Source organism: Haemaphysalis longicornis, unplaced genomic scaffold, assembly GCF_048455015.1.
Source record: "Haemaphysalis longicornis isolate Haplotype H1 unplaced genomic scaffold, Haemaphysalis longicornis Haplotype H1 scaffold_1, whole genome shotgun sequence".
Classification (NCBI taxonomy): Eukaryota; Metazoa; Arthropoda; class Arachnida; order Ixodida; family Ixodidae; genus Haemaphysalis; species Haemaphysalis longicornis.
Genome location: NW_027526203.1, coordinates 9,707,432 through 9,726,936, shown reverse-complemented (window position 1 = coordinate 9,726,936; position 19,505 = coordinate 9,707,432). Strand labels below are relative to the sequence as shown.

At 48.6% G+C, this 19,505-nt stretch overlaps 1 protein-coding gene across 1 annotated transcript in view; it reads left to right on the top strand.

Moving 5' to 3' along the window:
- LOC144175090 (valine--tRNA ligase, mitochondrial-like) overlaps positions 1 to 19,505 on the top strand; it is a 234,542-nt gene that overhangs the window by 141,027 nt on the left and 74,010 nt on the right. Inside the window, exons 18-20 of the mRNA XM_077704154.1 lie at positions 1,846 to 2,005; positions 6,990 to 7,126; positions 18,892 to 19,047. Of these exons, the coding sequence (XP_077560280.1) occupies positions 1,846 to 2,005; positions 6,990 to 7,126; positions 18,892 to 19,047 (453 nt within the window). The remainder of the gene's footprint in view (positions 1 to 1,845; positions 2,006 to 6,989; positions 7,127 to 18,891; positions 19,048 to 19,505) is intronic.

Here is a 19,505-nt window from a genome sequence, read left to right as displayed (position 1 = left end):
GCTAGTGTTTCATGCATTGTGCTGTCCTATACGCAGAAGTTCCTTTATAGAACAAATATCAATGATAATGAAACTGCTGTATTTGTTTTCTTTTTAAAAGGAACGTGTTACTTTTCAGAATATATACCCTCATTTCACTAAACTTGTGGCTGAGATCATCACGAGGTGGAAGGCCCTCCTCCCCCCATTTTCTAAAATCTAATACCATCAATAAGGCTAAGAGCGGGAGGATAGCTTTGTGTTTGTTTTGTGCCCAGGAAAATTTTCAAAACCCTTCTGGAAAACCCTCTTATTTTTTTTGGAGGCTGTATAGTCATTGGACTGTTCCGAGAAATATTTTATTTCAGTTTTCTTATTAGGAATCGTTAAACATGTGCTCCAACTCGAAAATATTCACCTTGATGGGCAGCTACTCCATCAGCATCATTATTTGCTTTGTACAGTCAAACCCCACGATAACGAAATCCCGCGAGTACGAAATTCCCATGGCAACGAAATATTTTTGGATCCCCGGTGAACGTCCTTAGAAATCCATGTATTTCATATCTCGTGGCAATGAAATATTTTTGGAAAGCGATTCCGCATTAATGAAATTCGGGGCAAGCTCTGTCGGCATGTTATTTACCCATTTGAGGGTAACAGTGTAAAAAATGCTCAAATGCATTTTTTTCATACTCAAAGTTGGTAAACTTCTGCCACAGCACGCTTGCATGGCCGTTGCCATGTTTGTTACATAAAAGACCATGCAACAGGCGGCCGTGGAGGCAGCCTCGCAGTGACACCACCAGGGGGTGACACATGGTGACTCATGGCACTTTTTTGGTTTGGGCTACACGAGCGGGCTATTGCTGAACAGTGCACATGCTTTCGTTGTGTGTGCAGCACTCAGCACATTTGTTCTCAATCAAAAAGGGGAAGTTTTTATTGCTACAAGATAAGGCAGCTGTCATTGCCCACATCAGTGGCTCAAGTGGAAGAAAGGAGGCGCCGACGAGTTTGGAACCGCCTGCAGCTCACTCTACCACTTCGAAAACCAAGGACACCACTCTTTAGTGGCGCACATGCTCAATACAAAGCAAGGACAGCTATGGCCTTTCTGGACATTAAGGAAGCAGTGCTCACTTAGCTTTGTGGACAGCAATGGAACAACGAGGTGCCACTGTGTGGTGGGGTTTGTCAACAGAAGAAGCTGGACTTTGCTTGCATGCTCGGACATACTTGGTGCCAACATAGAAAAGCGGGCAGAGAAGGTGACCCTGCGGGATGTTTTGGATTGACACAATTTGGTTGGCCTTAGGTGCACACAGCTAGCACTGAAGCACTTCTTGTAGTGTGAGAGCTGAGCTGTGAAGTTGTTGCAAGGTAAGGTTCGCAAAGTAGTATAACCGACTTTCAGAAATAAATTTTCGGTTTGCGGCGAATTTTCGTGTAATTTATATTTCATTCTCGCAGCAATGAAATTCCCCCAAAAACAAATGTTTTGCCTTTCCCCGGCGGATTCGTTATTGCGGGGTTCAACTGTATTTTCCTTGAGACCAAAAATAACTTTGCACACCCGTAGTGCGGCTGCTGGTGCAATTACTGCAGGGCAGGTGTCCAGCACCTCCTAAAGAGGGTTCTCTTCATTTTGTGTTCTGTGAGCGAAAATGTTGTGATCCCTCACGAGGGCAATTGGTTTGCCCAGAATGGGGGATTGTCACCATTCGTCAACGCCTGTGCTCCCTAACAGTCCTAGGAAGGTGTTCAGTTGTGCACTTTGTTGTTTGAGGACCTTCCAGGGGGGAAGCCCTTCCTCGAGGTCGCCTGGGTATAATGAGAGTGGGTCCCCCCCACGTGTGTGTGCAGGAGCTGGAGCAGTCCACCAGGGAGCTGCAGCGGCAGGGCTGCATTGGCGAGCGGGAACTGGCGGTGGCCCTGCGGTCCCAGTGCCACAGCTTCCCCTCGGGCGTCCCCAAGTGCGGCACCGACGCCCTGCGCCTGGCCCTGCTCTCCTACGACGTCAAGGGTAGGGATCCAGGGCTAGGAGCCAGGGCAGCAGCCTGGGGCTGGCACAGAGGCCTCCAAGGGTGGTCGGCTGGCTGGGTAGCATGGCAAGCACCGAGCGCAGCACCTGTGCACGCGCACAGACGGCCATTGCCTAAACCGCTGGAAAGAGGCTTTGTGACTAATGGCTGCTCCATCTGTGGTGCCAACAACGAAAAAAGGATCACAGAAAAGTCACCTTTGTGAAACTACCATTTTCGAAAAGTACACGTGCTTTTATCTTGGGCCACCAAATTTTGCAGTTTTGCATCACTTGAATGTGCACTTGGATCGTAATACACTGGAACCCCAATGATACGTCCCCCAGTTTTATGACGACCCGCTTCCTATGACGGATCACCGCAGTCCTGGCAAACTCCCCATAGAAACAATGCATTACAACCCCAATGCTCGGGTGCACAAAGTTTTCTTCATATGATGGACCCTGGCGGAGATAAACCGCCGTTTTTTCCCACCTTTTACACCACTTTACTGCCTCGTTCCGACTCTTCTTTATTCCTAACCTCGTTTGACACTGTTCGATGTACAAAGATCCGCAGGCAGGTCCAACCATTTGCTGAACACATGCAAGCAAGCAGGCGGGTACTGCTAGGTGGGAGTTAACCTTCAATGGCCCCACACGGCAGAAGAATACCAGTGTGCCAACTGCAAGAAGTTCAAAGTCCAGGTGGGGCTGGTGGACTGTGAATTCAATGCTTCCGTCGAGCCAATGAATCTGAAAACACATATGTGGCAACGCCACGGTGATGGCCAAACACCCACTTTCCTCACGCGCTCAATTCAAGTTTCTTCCTTTGTTTCAACCTCCACAGCGCCCCACAGTCCTTTCTTTTCGGCCTTTATCACTCTTACCTATCTGATCTCTGCTTATCAGTGTCGGTGAAAGCCGCGTTGTTGCTCCGTTCCTTTGTTTCCCGCCTTTTTTCCATCGCCGCCTCATACTATCGTTGGTTTCGCTGGGCCTTGGCAGTTTCACACTCTTGCCCTTTCCCTTCTCAATTTGCTTGACCGCGTCAGCCTTCCCAGCTTGCCTCTCACGCTTGCGGCATATGTCTGGCGGGCTAGTGCAGACACTGTGAAGAAAAAGGGGGCACAAAATAAGCAATTTTTCTTTATGAAAGTGGGATTTCAGCTAGGCAGATACCCGAGAGCGTGCTAAATATAGTACTAGGTTAAATAAGTTCTTAGCTCACCTATCACGTGAGACCGTCTACTAGGCGGGCTAAATTTACCTTGTACCCCGATCATACGACACCCCGTCATATGACGCTTTCCCTTGAAAGTCTCATAATTGGGGTTCCACTGTAGTAACACTGAGCGCAGATCAAATCAGGCAGACTTTTGTGTTCAACAGCTTACAACTGGTTTCCGCACAGATTCTTGGTTTACTGCCTGTTCTGATTGCTTTATCATACCCTCTGATCATTTTTTGTCAATGTCAAACTTTACTATAGTCACTAGTACTTATCGGTTATAATAATTCAGTGCGACACTATCAGCCAACTTAAGCTATTATTGCCTTTCGAGACTTGTGAGGGATCATAAGCACATTCCATATGTGATCATGCACATTTTCAAACAAAAAGTGACATCACTCATTATTTTCACTGCATTTTATATCTTTCTAGCCCCGAGAAAAAGTTGATGACTGCTGCATTCTGTGCAACCATTGTAGCCGTGAAGGGAGCGACCTCCCGACCACCCTTTCTGTCTACTGCTTGCTGGTCCAGGAGATGAGGGGGACAGGGAGCATTTTTTTATGCATTTTAGATCAAAATAACACCACAGCATTCTGTCATTTTAATTAATTGAACCGCATCCTCTAGGTTGCTGTTAATCAACAAGACTTTAGAAAATAACAAACTTTGTTTTTTGTTTCAGTTGTATGAAAGCTGCTATCAAAAAAAAAAAGTCAAGGATGAGCTGCAGACACTTGCTTTTATCTAGACGGTGTTTATCTTCCATGTGGTTTGTGTTGAGTACATGCATGCATTGCTTAGTCAATGGAGCTGTTCTGTTTTTTTAAAGGCTGGCTGAAAAGCAACAAATGCTTTGAATGCAATCTTTTTATGCACAATCTGGTTATCAGAATTGCCGGTTTTAAAAAAGTTGCTTTTCGGTTGCACTTCTGTAGTGCATACCTGCCAACTCTCTCAGTTTGCCCGAAAGACTCCTGATCTTTCACCTATGCTCCTAATTGTACGAAAATGGCAATAAATCTCCTGAAAAAGTGCTCCAACCGGGCCGCGAAAAAGCAAAAAGCACGTTAACAGGGTGTCTAGCGACCGGGAAAACCGGGAAAAGTCAAGGAATTTTGAGCCACGGGGAAAAGTCAGGAAATTGTCAGGGAATTTTTCAATCAAGTAGTACCAGTCAGGGAAAACCACTTCGGGGCCTGCCCACATAGTTTTAGAATAGGGGAAACCAGTGTTGGAGGCCCCCAAAAAAAGTTACCGGACGCAACTCGTTCGCGCGCGACGAAAGTGTGAACCGCATGAAACGTTTTCTGGTTTTCCTGCACGCGAAAACGCGCCGCGCATGCTGACGCTGCCGCGGAAACTACCCGCACGTTGAGTGCCGAGTGGCTGGCGCCGGCAACATGGCGGCGGTACCGGCCGCGGAGTAGTGCTTTAGCTCCAACGACCACTTCTAAACGCTCTTTAAAATGCTACTCAAGGCACAAACGCACTTGCTTGTGCAGGAAAAGAGCCACTGCAGGCACGAAATTGTCAACACGGCCGTGAAAATACCACGCACGAATCGCGTGCAGAAACTCGCCGTGCAGTTCACACAGCTCGCAGCTGGGTTTCTCTCCCACTTCCAGCAAATCTTAAAATCTTAAAAGATCTTTCCAGCAAATCTTAAAAGACAGTGCTTTTTGGGAGCTAATCTGCTTGGGCCATTTTTATGGCCTGCAGTATTTCATAAATAAAAAAAATAAAAAGAACTTTCTTATGACATCAGGAGCATACATACATACAATTTTAGAAGGTAGCACTTTTTGGGAACTAATCTTGAAAGAACTTCTTTCTTGTGACTTCAGGAGCCAAATTTGCATAATCAAAAAGGAACATGACATGGTTTAGTGTGAACCGCATGGGGCGTTTTCTGCTCGTGAAAACGCGCCGCGCACGTCACCGGCGTGCTGACGCTGCCGCGAAACCACCCGCACGCTGCGCACGGTGCTACCGGCGGCGGCGGCTTCGACCGCAAAGTGGGAACGGGAGCTCGAGCAACGGCTTCTAAGCTCTCTCTAAAATGCCGCACAAGGCAAGCACGAAGCTCCTTGTGAGGTAAAGAAGCTTATAATGTGGGTGAAAACGGTACTATAAAACATCATGCGCGGCGCCGCTAGTGAAAGCGCCCATGCAATACCTGCTGGGGTGGTAAGCCTAAACATCTCTGGCGGAGCCAGCCGGCTGTCTCGAGAGCTTCGAAATTGCCGCCATGAGGCACGCGGCTCCCAATTGGCGCAAGTCGTCAGGCTCCTCCCACTGCCGCGCGCGACACGTTCTGAGCGAGGCAGAAGATGCCGCGCACGCGAATCGTCGACGCGGACGTCGAAAAATCGCACGCGCAACGCCGACGCGCCTGAATCGCGTGCAAAAACGCACCATGCAGTTCACGTGGCATGTCGAGCCAGGACAATCCCGAAAAAAAGCAAAAGGTGCTCGCAGAAGCGCAACTTGAACCTTCTATCCTGCAAGATGAAATAAACTCTCTGAAGACGTAACTGAACGCAAGCAAACCTCAAAATGAACAAACAAACTGAAGTTAATCCAAGTGCACTTTGAGAATTATGGCACTTGCAACAAATGTGTTTTTCCCGATGATAGAATGTGTTTTCTCTACGCTTTTTATGTGCTTCACGGACCATTTCCACAGAATGGCGCCTGTTGTATATATATGTCAGGGAATTTCGTCTAAAATGGTCATTGAAAATATGGAAAAGTCAGGGAAATTGAATTAGGCAATTTGCTAGACACCCTGGTTAAGCAGCACCGCGACATCGCAATTTCCATTATGAGTTATGTAGCCAGCCAGCCAATATCAGCGGAAGTCGTATGCAAGCCATTTGAGTTCAGTGAGCGTGTAGGATTTTTTATAGCTCTGTTGACAACAAGGCATTGTCGAAGCCAAAGAAGAAGTATTTGCAGTTTCTCTTGGGAATTTCTGGGTGTTGTGTCACCCTGGAAGCGTGAGTACTCCGAATTTTGCATGATTTGTGCATGTGACGTGAGTGTGGCGCACAACGGGAAAAGGGATATAAAACTGCATGTGGCAGTGTCTAAGCACCGGAACTTAGTTGGCACCGCTGAGGAGCAGGGGAGTGTGGGTAATTTCTTGGTCAACAGCAATGTAATTTTGAATTGGCATGGTTTTCAGATTGTGGCCTTGAACTGAAGTCTGATTTCGTAGGCTAGAGAGGTTACCTACTTATGCGGGAACAAAAAAATCCCCCCCCCCCCCCCCCCCGCCCTCCTCTTCCCTTTCTTGTGGACAATCTCCCGATTTTCAAGGTCCGCAGGTTGGCAGGTATGGTATTGTTAAAAGTAGTTTGTGCTGCTGGTGGCTTAGTACAAAAGCTACCACCAAGAAGCGTAATTGTGTGATTGTAAGGGTGGACCCAGTTTTGGTTCATTGCACTGTTTGGATGTTAGCGTGGAGGTGACACACTAGAGTACCTCAGCAGTGATGTCACTACTGATGGGCAGTACGAAATTTGAAAACTTTTAAATGTATTATGTTCCTTTTTTTTGTGTGTGTGTGTGTGTGTGTGTGTGTGTGTGTGCATGTGAGAGAGAGGGAGGGAGGGGGGATGCTTTCAGGGCTGGATTGAAGCTTGTTTTATTTTAAAAAATTAAACAAGCTTGTATTTTGTCTTTGTAATTGCCTTAACGAGTGTGCGTGGAAGGCGTGAGCATGCGTTCTCCTCTCCCATGCAGCCAGCAATGTGAACTTCCAGATGAAAGATGCCGTCCACTGGCTGCACTTCTGCAACAAGTTCTGGCAGGCCACACGCTTCTTCCTGTCAGCCTGCGATAAGCTGGGCGACCGGCCCCACTTCACTCCACTCTCAGAGGTACGCTCGGTGGAACGGCACTCGACTGCACTGATTGCTCCCCATCCTGGCCTTTGTGCCCGCATGAAAAACACTGGGCTAGTCCGGCGTGGTGACCTCATTGCACCTGTTTATATGCAAGCAGTCTCTAACCATTGCCCTACCTGCATTCACTAGTTGCTGGGAAAGCAAGGAGCCGGGAGGTCTTTTTGTGCCCTGTCACACGGCAAATCTAATGACATTTAGACCGGACATTAGCTGTGAATCACATTAGCTTTGCACTGCACAAAAATACCAAATGGTATGTGGTGATCGAGTGAGTTCAGGAAATGCATTTGCTTCCAAATCAAACCAGTAGTAACCTCAACAGCGGTGGCTTGTCACTACACAAGGAAGTTTTATAATAGTCCAAAGAGCAGTGTGTTTAAAAAGGGGCAGCTAATCACTATTTCTTCCTAAGTTTGCCCATGTTCGCTGCTACCCAGATACGACTTTGTTGTATGCTTGTCTTGTCTTTTGATGTCTACGCATGTCACCTAGAACAGAGATACTCTTTTTTGTTTGTTTGTTTGTTTAGGAAAAGTTGTTTTACCTTGAAAGTCTTAATTGGTAAAAAAGACATTATGAATGTGTTTCCCTTGTTATTTTGCAGTTCTGTGAGTTTGCTCTACAATTGTCACTGCTGTATTTGCCAGAGTACATTTGTCTAGCTGCAATGACCCGCGCGGCCGAACCAAATCTCGTTAACAGCTAATGTCATTCACTTTGAACAACATTTGATTTCCCGTGTGACACGGGTATCAAAATGAGGCTTTTTGAGTGGTCATTCAGTGTGGAATGATGTCCACTATATTTGGTACTTCCCAATAAAAGGGTTGATATAACTTCGACGAGGATGGGATTCGGGGGACGAATTGCAAAGCATGCTTTCTGCACTGGGCGAACAGAGTAGAACCGTGGGCCTGAAAATTAATATGCAGAAAACTAAAGTAATGATCAATAACCTCGGGACAGCACAGCAGTTTGAGATAGGTGGCGAGGCAGTGGAAGTGGTAAGCGAATATATCTACTTAGGCCAAGTTGTGACCCCAGATCCCAACCATGAGGCAGAGATAATTAGAAGAATCAGAATGGGGTGGGGTGCATATGGCAGACATTCCCAGATAATGAATAGCAGCCTACCATTGTCGCTGAAGAAGAAAGTGTATGACAGCTGCATATTACCGGTACTCACCTACGGGGCAGAAACTTGGAGGCTGACTAAGAGGGTTCAACTTAAATTGAGAACGACTCAGCGGGCAATGGAGCGGAAAATGCTAGGTGTAACATTAAGGGACAAGAAGAGAGCGGAGTGGGTCAGGGAGCAAACTGGTGTTAAAGACATATTGGTAGAAATTAAGAAGAAGAAATGGACGTGGGCAGGGCATGTAATGCGAAGGCAAGATAACCGCTGGTCGTTAAGGGTAACAGTGTGGATCCCTAGAGAAGGCAAGCGCTGCAGGGGGCGGCAGAAAATTAGATGGGCAGATGAGATCAAGAAGTTTGCGGGGATAAATTGGTCACGGTTGGCACAGGACCGAGGTAATTGGAGAACAATGGGAGAGGCCTTTGCCCTGCAGTGGGCGTAGATAGGCTGGTGGTGATGATGATGATGATGATGAATAAAAGGGTGGTGAAACAAGGGATTTCAATGGTGAATGGAGGCAGTGTGTAGCTTCAAGGTAACTGGGGAAGTATTTTCAAATATTTCCAAACTGCATGGAGCTGGACACAGCTGTTTGACTGTGCAGTCCTGTGGACTGCTTATTAGAGGTGCAAATGGCGATTTTCTGCTTAGAAGCAAATATGGAGTTAATAATGATTTTGTTTGAATAGTTCTGCATGAAAGAAAATACAGAAGAATCTTGATGATACGAATCTCGCGGGACTGCAAAAAATATTCGTATCATCCGAAATTCGTATGAACCAACACAGACCAAAAAATTGAGCATTAAACAAGTTTTCTTTTATTTCTTTTCTAACTTTCACATGAAGCAATCCGTGATGTTTTTCTGCTTTTTTTTTTTTTTTTAAATCTCCATGTCGCCGAGCAGTCTTTTCTGTAGTGCGTAAAACTTCGCACTCTTCTCCTCACTTGTGGTGCCCAAGCTCACTACACGCCACAATAGTCAAGGTGTGAACCACATGGCACGTTTTTGCATGCGATTCGCGTGCGTGCAATCTTTTCACGCCTGTGTCGATGACTCCGCGCCCGCAGCAACATCTGCCTCGGTCAAAAAATGACGCGCGACGCATGCGGCAGTGGGAGAACCTGACTGCTTGCGTCAATGGGGAGGCGCGCACCTCATGGCGGCAGTTTCAAAGCACTCAAAACCACCAGCTCGCTCCGCCGGAGATGTTTAGGCTTACCACCCTGGCAGATATTTCGCGGGCGCTTTCACTAGCACCGCGGATGTTGTCATGTGCGAATATTCGGGGGCTTCGAATATTTGAACGAATGTTACAGTTTTCGAACTCGCTTCGACTCCAATTTAAAATTTCCGATATTTTGAAGTACTGTAATTACCCGATTCTAGCGCGCCCCCGATTCTAACGCGCACCCGATTTTCCTGGCAAAAAAACCGAAAAAATTTGCACCTCCGATTGTAACGCGCACGGAACTTTGTGAGCAAGAAAAACGGATGCGAGAGAAACGGGCGATTTATTTCTCGAAATAATCTCACTCATCTCACTCCTCGTCGCTCTCCGCTGACCACATCTCGTTCTTGGTGCCGTCAAGCGCGTTTGCGATGCCACACTTCATAACGAACGTTGAACCATGATTGATGGGATCGTGGCCCATGCCTCGCACGCCCATCCTGCGAGCTTCTCCAGAAGTGCACGCTTCAGCCGACCGCTCGTTTTGAACACGTACGTGAGAGCCGCTGCCGCCATTGCTGTTATCAAGCGCGCAAGTGGAACGATTTGACGATTTGTGTGAACGCCAATAGAAAAGCCTAGGCGCCTATGCTATAGTGCCTAGAATATTCTAGGCGCTATACCTATGCTTCCTGCGTCTGAAAAATCGTTGCTAAAAGCTTTGGCGCCTGCCTGAGGTGGCGATGGTGATGGGCGGGACGAAATTTCCGTTGTTTCGGCAGTTTCGGTTTCGTATCCGATTCTAACGCGCATGCGATTTTTCTACCTATTTCTCCGGAAAAAAAGTGTGCGTTAGAATCGGGTAATTACGGTATTCGGGGTGAATGAATATCAAAACTGCGTTCAAGTTTCAGTTTCGTTTGGCAAGCCACAATGCCATTGACATCGGGCCTACATCTTGACTACATGTGGAGCCACGACAAGCTAAGCCCTATTCAGACCGTTGTCGTAGCCTTGTTGTCATAGAATGTTGTCGTTACCCACATGGCACATTTTTGCACACGATTCGGGCGTGTTGGCGTTGCGTGTGATATTTTTGGAAGCCTGCGCCAACAATTCCGTGCGCGCGGCAGCTTCTGCCTCGCGCAGAAAATGACGCGCGTTGCGCGTGGCGGTGAGAGGAGCTTGACGACTTGTGCCTCAAGGTGGCAGTTTCAAAGCGCTCGAGACAGCCGGCTGGCTCCGCCAGAGGTGTTTAGGCTTATCACCCCAGCTGATATTGCATGGGCGCTTTTACTAGCAGCGCGGATGATGTTTTGTAGTACCGTTTTCGCCCACATTATAAGCTCCTTTACCGCACAAGCAACTTCGTGCGTGCCTTGAGCGGCACTTTAGAGAGCACTGAGAAGCGGTCGCTCGAGCTCCCGACACCACTTCGCGGCCGACGCTGCCGCCGCTGGCTGCGCCGCGCACAGCGTGTGGGTGTTTCCGCGGCAGCGTCAGCGTGCCTGTGACGTGCGCGGCGTGTTTTCGCGAGCAGAAAACAACAGCCCGGCCGTTCCTGTAGAAAGAGCAACAAAGAGACGTCTCCGTCGCTTGCTAGCTCGGCGGTCTTGCACCTCGTCGGCTTGCTCGTATCATCCGCCGCGCCACGCAGGTCCATTCTTAAGAGCCGAAATTTTGCCCATTGCAAAAAATCCAATTTTGTCGGGACTTATCAGAAATTCGTATCATCCCAAAATTGACTGATTGATTGTAGTGTTTAACGCGGTGACGCAACGTAGGCGATGAGGCGCGCCGTAGTGGAGGGCTCCGGATTAATTTTGACCACCTGGGGATCTTTAACGTGCGCCGAAATCACGTACACACGGGCGGTTTTGCTTTTCGCCTCCATCAGAAAAGCGGCCGCCGCGACCGGGAATCGAACCCGCGACCTCGTGCTCAGCAGCACAACGCCTTAGCCGCTGAGCCACCGCGGCGGGTATGATCCCAAAATTCGTATCACCCAGAATCATATTGAGATTTTACTGTATTTAGAAATTGAAGGGATAATGTACCACAGACTTCCAATAAAAAAACTGAAATTTACAGTTTGTCAAGCACGCTTCATTAACTAGCCTCTAGAAAAATAAAATGTTTGTTTTTCCTATGGAATAAGACAAACATTTAAAACACACAGCAAAACATACAGCACAGTCCAGCGCTTGTGTATGTCGCTTTTTTTTTCTGTCCTGCTTTTTTTGTTGTTACATTGTGACATGTACCAGCTTTCCCAAATATAGACTTCAAAGCCTACAGAAGCTATCTCACTGCTTTTAGCTTTACCGGTGATATTATATTTTGTGTAGTGAAAACTTTCATCTCTTGCAAAGACTGCAGCTGTGGCTGTTTCTGTATTAGTGTAACATTTCTCTTCAAAGAAGAAAAACATATCGCTGTTCTGTGGTTGTTCATGTCTGTTGTAGGGAGGAAACTGAGTACAGGGCAGCGTAAGACATCGGAAGTAAGCCTGATCTTTAACCCTTTGCGGTCCAGACCTTGTACCCAGACTCCGGCCGTTCTGGTCTTCAGCTACCGTATTTACCCGATTCTAACGCGCCCCCGATTCTAACGCGCACCCGATTTTCCTGGCCAGAAAGCCGAAAAAACTTGCACTACGATTGTAACGCGCACGGGACTGTGTGACCCAGACAAACGAATGCGAGAGAAACGGGCGATTTATTTCCCGAAGTAATCTCACTCATCTCACTCCTCGTCGCTCTCCGCTGACCACATCATCTCGGCCTCGGTGCCTTCAAGCGTGTTTGCGATGCCACACTTCTGAACGAACGTTCAACCTTGGTCTATGGGATCGTGGCCCACGTCTCGCACGCCAATCCCGAGAGATTCTCCAGAGGTGCACACTTCAGCCGACCGCTCGTTTTGAACGCGTGGGAGCCGCTGCTGCCATTGCTGTTATCAAGCGCGCAAGTGACACGATTTGACGATTTGTGTGAACTCCTACAGAAAAGCCTAGACGCCTAGGCTTGCTGCGTCCGAAAAATCGTTGCTAAAAGCTTTGGCGCCATTTTGAGATGGCGATGTCGATGGGTGGGACGAAATTCCCGCTGTTTCTGCAGTTTCGGCTTTGTATGCGATTCTAACGCGCATGCGATTTTTCGGCCTATTTTTTCGGAAAAAAAGTGCGCGTTAGAATCGGGTAAATACGGTATTTTGCCCGTTTCTGGCGCAGCGAAGAAAAACACAAATTGTGCAAGAAAAACCTGCAGGATACTTTTTTTCTCTCTTGCAATCTGCTTGCGACTCCTTTACTCATATTTGAGCAACATGTGAAACCCCTCTAAGCATTCTCCAGGGTGCAGGCCAGTGTTTATACTGCAGGGGTTGCCGAAAAACCGTTTTTTCCCTCCCTCCTTTTGTTTTTCTATCACTACAAATAGCGCAGTTCTTGCTGCTTTGGCCTGGGAGCTTGTAGATTAACTGGCTCGTCCCTTCTAGCCTTTCCTTGCACTCCATACGTGCAGGCGGGCCCCGCTTTTTGGCTCGAGCCCTCATATCACCCACCAGCTGTTGGATGAGGTTGCCGCGCAGTGATACTACCGCTGCGCCAATTGCGCCAAACTGCGCCCAAGTGCTCTGGCTGCTACATCCTGCTACATTTCCTCTAAATTTGGCGATTCTGCGCCCGACCTGCGTCCAAGGGTGTACGCCGACTTTCAGAAACGAAACTACTTGACGTTCCCCACTGAAAGTGACATCGCGGTACACCTGTTTTCAGGCCGCAATTCGAGCCAAGCCAAGGCAAACTGGCCCTTGTAGCGGTAACGGTAGAGTGCTTAGAATAGGCAGTTTTAGCATATCGTTACCGTGTTTGCGTTACCGTTTACCGTGTTACCGGAAGCCGCTGGCAACGGTGAAGCCTGTGCCGGTAAGTTACCGTTCGCGGTAACTCTCGCGCTGCGCAGTCGACTCCCGCAAACACGGTAAACGGTAACGTAAACACGGTAACGATATGCTAAAACTCTCTATTATTTCTGAAATATTCTGGCACTCTAGTAACGGCGATGATGCGTTCTGCGCATGTAGGCGCACTACGCCAAATCTCCCCCCTTACCCGAGACCTATTGGGTTCGCGAGACCGGTTGCCGCAGTCGCGACCGTCCGCCTCGCGGTCTTCGGGCCGCGATATGCGTCGTGATATCCGTGCCATACTTGCTCGCCAACGCGCCCCGACAGCGTACGCATCAACCGGGTGTCTGCAGAGTTGTGCTGGAAGAAAAGTAGGCAAGAGATGAGGACGCAGGAATTGTAGTTACAGTGGAATCTGGGAGATACGAATTTCGGAATGAGACGAATTTCTGATTAGTCTTGGCGAAATTGCACTGTTTGAAATGGGAAAAGTTTCGGCTGTTACGAACGGACCTGCGGTGAACGAGTCGGCGAGGCACCCGACTGCCGAGCGAGCAAGCTACGGTGACGTACGGGCCCTCTGCCCTCTTTTTCTCCAGGAACGGCCAAGCTGTTTTCTGCTCGCGTAAATGCCCCGTGCACTCCACAGGCTTGCTGACGCCGCTGCGAAAGCACCCGCATGCTGCGTGGGGTGCGGCCGGCCGTGGCAACATGGCGGCGGTTTCAGTCACGAAGTGGTGCGGGATGCTCAGAGGCCGCTTATAACCGCTCTTTAAAATGCCGCTCAAAGCACACACGAAGTTCCTTGGCAGTAAATGAGCTAATAATGTGAACGAAAATGTTGCTATAAAACATCATCCGCGCCGCTATTGAAAGCGCATATCTGTCGGGGTGCTAAGCCTAAACATCTCCGGCAGAGCCAGCCGGCTGTCTCAAGCACTTCGTAACTGCTGCCATGAGGCGCACGCCTTCCCATTGGCGCAAGTCGTCAGGCTCCTCCCACTGCCACGCTCGTTCGCGGGTGCCGAATCGCCGGCGTGGGCGTGAAAATATCGCGCGCACAACGCCGACGCGCACGAATCGCGTGCAACAACGCCCCTGCAGTGAGTGAGCTTGGGCACCGTGAGTGAGGAGATGAAAGTCCAGAAAGGACCGCTCGGTGACATGGAGGTTAAAAAAAAAAGCAGAAAAACGTCACAGATTTCGTCCCGTGAAAGTAAGAAAAGAAATAATCGAAAATTTGTTTTAGTGCTTAGTTTTTTGGTCTGTGTTGTTCACACGAATTTCGGATGATACGAATATTTTTCGCGGTGCCACGAGATTCGTATCATCAAGATTTTACTGTAAACAGATGAGAATTTACAAAGTGCAGGGGGGAGAAAATAGTATGCAAGGGCAGGAAACGGTGATATAGTTCGGTCCGCGCCGGCGAGTGAGTACGGCAATTTTACGACGCCTGACTTTGTTTCAGAGCTTAACGAGTACAGCAGGCAAATGACGACGCCTGTCTTAGATTTCAGGTAGAGTTCATAGAGGCATAGAATTCACATACGAGGAAATTGAAGGCGAAATGCGGGCATGTGGCCTCGCAGGGAATTAACATAGTCTCTGGGTAGGAGGGGGGGGGGGGGGGAGGGACTAATGGGCTACCTTGTCATTAACGGAGGTGTTTTGGTTGCTTGCGGCAAACGTGTCATAAAGGGGCAAGGTTCAGCCTGGTGCTGCATGTTGGTTGTCAGAAATGGCTGCCCGCTGCCTTTGTAAACAATAGCGCTGCTATCGGTGGCTGACAGAGTGAAATAAAACAGTGCGAGTCTACCGCTACACATAATGTCGCGTCCGCGGGTAGCCCGGGCCCAGCACAGTCGCGCGCAAGCCACTGCGCTGGGCATGATAATCGCACGCTTATTTGAGGCACCAAGTTTGGTCATAGTTTAGTCGCTTATTTAAACCGGCCCGGCAAGTTGAAAAGTCCTTGTGTTTACATCCATTTACTATGATCTCACTAGAAGTAGCGGATTTTGTAAACGTGAGCGACGTCCATCTTGGCTGTAATGTTATCCGCTTATAACATCTGTGCCTGAACTACGAAATACCACGAAACAGCGTAATAGTGAGGAAGGCTTCACACTAGTCGTTGGTACAGCGATATGCACAGAAATGGTAGACGTACCTTTTGTGCCTTCCAACCCCATGCTCCTGGTGACACGTTTGCAACTTGACGTTCGTAAGTCGAGCATCTTGTATTCAGCGCACCTCAGGTCCCAGATTGCAGGCTCCCTGTATATCAGGGCAATCAAAGTCTCATTTTCTTGAGCGCGTGCCGATTGTGCGTCCATCTTCGGTCGTTGATCAACAAAGAGGGAAGATGCCGGGAGCCGCTCAGGGACCTGCGCACCTTCGTTCCTGTGCAAAGTGACGTCGTTATGACGACAGCTTATGACGTCACCTTCGGGCTCTCATTGGCTGGGACCCCACGGTGAGCGCAACCATGGCACGACTGCATCTGGCTTGCCAGTCGCACGTCGTGAGCCTCCTCCGACTAGCGATCGACGCCAAAACGGGTGCCAAAACGGGTCTTAACGGTCAATCGTAACGATGAGTCGCATGCAAATAGCGTGCACTAGTTGTACGTGTGTCCAGCACTTTACGGTGTGGGGACCAGGGTTCTGACGGCGGCCTAGCTCGATCCTCGAGATCTGGCCGCAAGGCTAGCTCCACTGAACACCGCCACGGATCACCAACTTGGCGTATCGGCAGCGAACAGCAAGGAACACGGGACACAGAATTCGCCCACTCCGACGTTTATTGCAATGCAATAAAGGAGACGTCAGGCACGTCGTTCTACACCGCCACGACCACCTTAGCCAGGGCGGGAGAGACAGGCGCGAGGGCGGACAAAGGCAGGCCAAAAAGGAGCGAGTCGTACTTACGGCCACTCCCGACGATGGTTCGTGTCCAAAGAGGCCCTACTTCCGTCGCCCGCCTCGGACCAGGCCGCCGGAGCTTCCGGGCAAACCTGTCACGTGAGGGGGTCGGCCGCGCCCCCTCGCTCTCACGGGTATCCTCCCGGAGGGGGAAGCACGCGACCGCGAAGAGAGAGGTACCACCCCTCTCGCCTCCGCGGCGGGCCGAGAGGGATAGGCAAGATGGCGGAGCTCCGCAGTTCCCACAACGGTGGCAGCGTTGACGCTCCTACTGATGGTGCTAAAGTGCCGCTACTGATGTTTATTGGTCAGTGCTCCCACGGTAGCCTTCCAATAGTGCTCGATTTTACGTAGCATGTTTGTTGTAACGAGCAATTTTTAGTTTGTTCATAATAAATCTGCTATAATGTAAAAATGAGAGCTTGTTTTTTTTTTTTTTTTTTAATTTTTGTTGCGCAGGCCACAGCACAAAGTTCAATGCAGAAAAATGGGGACAAAATATCCATGTTCTGGGTTCTTTTAATTTTTATTATCGTTGAATGGCATGCTTTTAGCGATTATCTATCAAGAATGCAATACGTGTCTTAAAATTGCTTCTATCAACGCCTGCTCCGAAAGCTGGTTTTGCTGCTCCGAAACGCATTTTTGCCTGCTCCAAAAGCTGCTCCAGAGTGGCCTAAGCTGGTAGCATCACTGGGTTGTGGTGGTACTGCAGGTTTCACTGCTCTTTCTCATCATGATTCTGCAGCTCTGTGCACCTTCAAATAAAACTACTGACAATGGAAACCTGTAAATGCCAGGAAAAAAAAGCTGCTGCCACCATTTCATTGCCTTTCGACAAAATACGTAGCTCACGAAGTAATGATTTGCACGGTGCCGTCTCCACCACTGTTGTGGTCGATGTTGCTTGCTTTTATCAAATCTGTGTCATCACTAACTGATGGAGGGACGCAATTCTCTTCCTCGCTGAAATCGTCATCACTTTCGCTAAGTGCACCACCATAGAATGCACGCGATGAGAAAGCGGCCATGCTTCTCAGCGAGCGGCGCGCACGTGAAAATGCTCTGGAATCCAGAAGGCCCGTGCCAAACATTGTGCTGCACCCTAGTGCAAAAAGAACACTTCAACAAACAAAGTTCACTTATCCCTACAAAGAATGTGGTGCATTGCAGTGAAAAAAACCCTGACAGTGGACTGCTACAGCCGTGTTTTGTGTTTGGGGGGTGCCCGACAGCGGACTACAATGGGCTAAATCCATACCAGCATGCCCCCATGGTGTGGTGGTGTCATCCCCACTTTGCACTTGCTCACGGGCTCCTTTCCCAGAGCTAACAAGGCTTTATGTTTAAAAAGCACTTTGACTCCAAATGTCCCTACACGTGAGCCCAAGACTTCTGAAAATGGGACTTCTAAAAATTTCATGTCCAATGTAAACATATAACAAGAGTTGAGTCTGAAGGAATTTAATGCCCAGAGTACACATAAAAAAAGTCGAGTCTGAAATTAGGGAAAGTGCTTGATAACAGATGTGCGCTGTTGCAAGCTAGCTTCGAGCTTTCCAGATGCAGAATTGCCTGCAACTTCTTGTCTGGAAAGCTTTATTTTGGTGTCTAGAAGAGCGGAGCAATACATGTTCCTTGTTTTTTCTGTGCTCTTAAAAAAAAACGAACATTACAGGCTAAAAAAGGGGGTCAAGTTATTGCATTGCTTGATTAAAATACGAGGGACTGTTCCTTTATGTACCTGGTCTTTTCTATTTCGGGACCCTTGACCGGTGCAGCTTGAGGGCAACTAGATTATCAGGATGCAATAGAGAAGCACAGTTTGGCCCACTGCCAAGGAGAGAAGAGGCACTCTCCAAAAATACCTTCCTCTTGTCGTTTAGCCGCATGTCACCTGTGCCTTGAGGGAAAGCCCGTTAAAGCTAGTGGAGAAAGCTCACGCATGTTTGTGGTGGTTGATTGCAGGAACTCCTAAGTGTGATACACTCAGTGTTAAGTATAGTTTGAACACATTTTTCATGTGTTTTTGCGGGGGCATTTCTCGTTTTCAATGAGGCCTAATTTCATGTGTCCAAGTTCGTCGAACCAACTGTTCATTTACATTTTTACATTTTTGAACGTTGAAATACTTTAAGGATTTATTCACGATTTTCCAGTAGTGCTATTCTGTTTAAAGTTGAACCAAATAACATGTTATTCACTTTGATATTAAAAATGATTTTTAACATTCACGAACCCCTTAATTCCTATAGTATACATGTTTTAAAACAAGCTATGTGATCACTAGGATTTTTCATATCTGGTTCACTGCCGCTGCAAAGTACTTTGAAAACAGATGATGTGGTGCTGCTACTTTTGCAGCTGTTCCAGCAAGCTGCACAGGGTTTGGGGAAATGGCTGCAAAACAAGTTGCAAAGTGCAGGAAAATCATCTCCGTCAGCTGAGATGAAGCCATGAAAACGACCGCCATTCAGCACCTCCCACCCATTCATTCAGGGGTGGCAGTAGTAACGCCTTGTTCAACAGAAATGCCGCCATATGTAGCCAGTCCTCGGTGAGTCCACGCGCGGACTGCCTTGTGTGTTCCAGATGGAGGCGGAGCTGGGCGTGGCCGACCGGTGGGTGCTGAGCTGCGTGTCCCGCTTTGTGGGCGCCTGCAGCGAGGCCCTGTCCACGGGCAGCCTGCACCACCTGGCCGCGGCCATCCAGCACTTTGTCGTCCAGCAGCTCTGTGACGTGTACCTGGTGGGTGGCCAGGGGCATTGTGGGCATCCAGGGGCCCACACAGGCTGTGGTCATTGCAAAGGGAGTTTTCTACCCAGTTTCAACAAAGCCGTTGGTATTTCGCAATCTCTGGGAGCCGAATTTTATTGCTGCTGTCAGCTTGGTCGTGGCTCATATTGAAGATCGAATGGGAGAAACTAGGTTTTGAGGGTTTAAAGAAAATGTTTAATTACTTGAGAAAAAACTGAAGTTACATATAGGATCAAGATAGAGGAGCGCTCAGAAGAAAGCATCCAAAGCGGTGTGTGTCCGTGGGGTGACTCAACTGCACGAAGGGCGTGCCCTTCGTGTAGTTGAGAGAGTCTCAAGCTTGCACCCTGTACGTTCCCTGGCATAAACATCTGCGGGACCTGCGGGCCTTGAAAATATGTCTCGGGGCGCCTTGGCATGACGGTTAGAGGTTATTCAGTGCACACAAG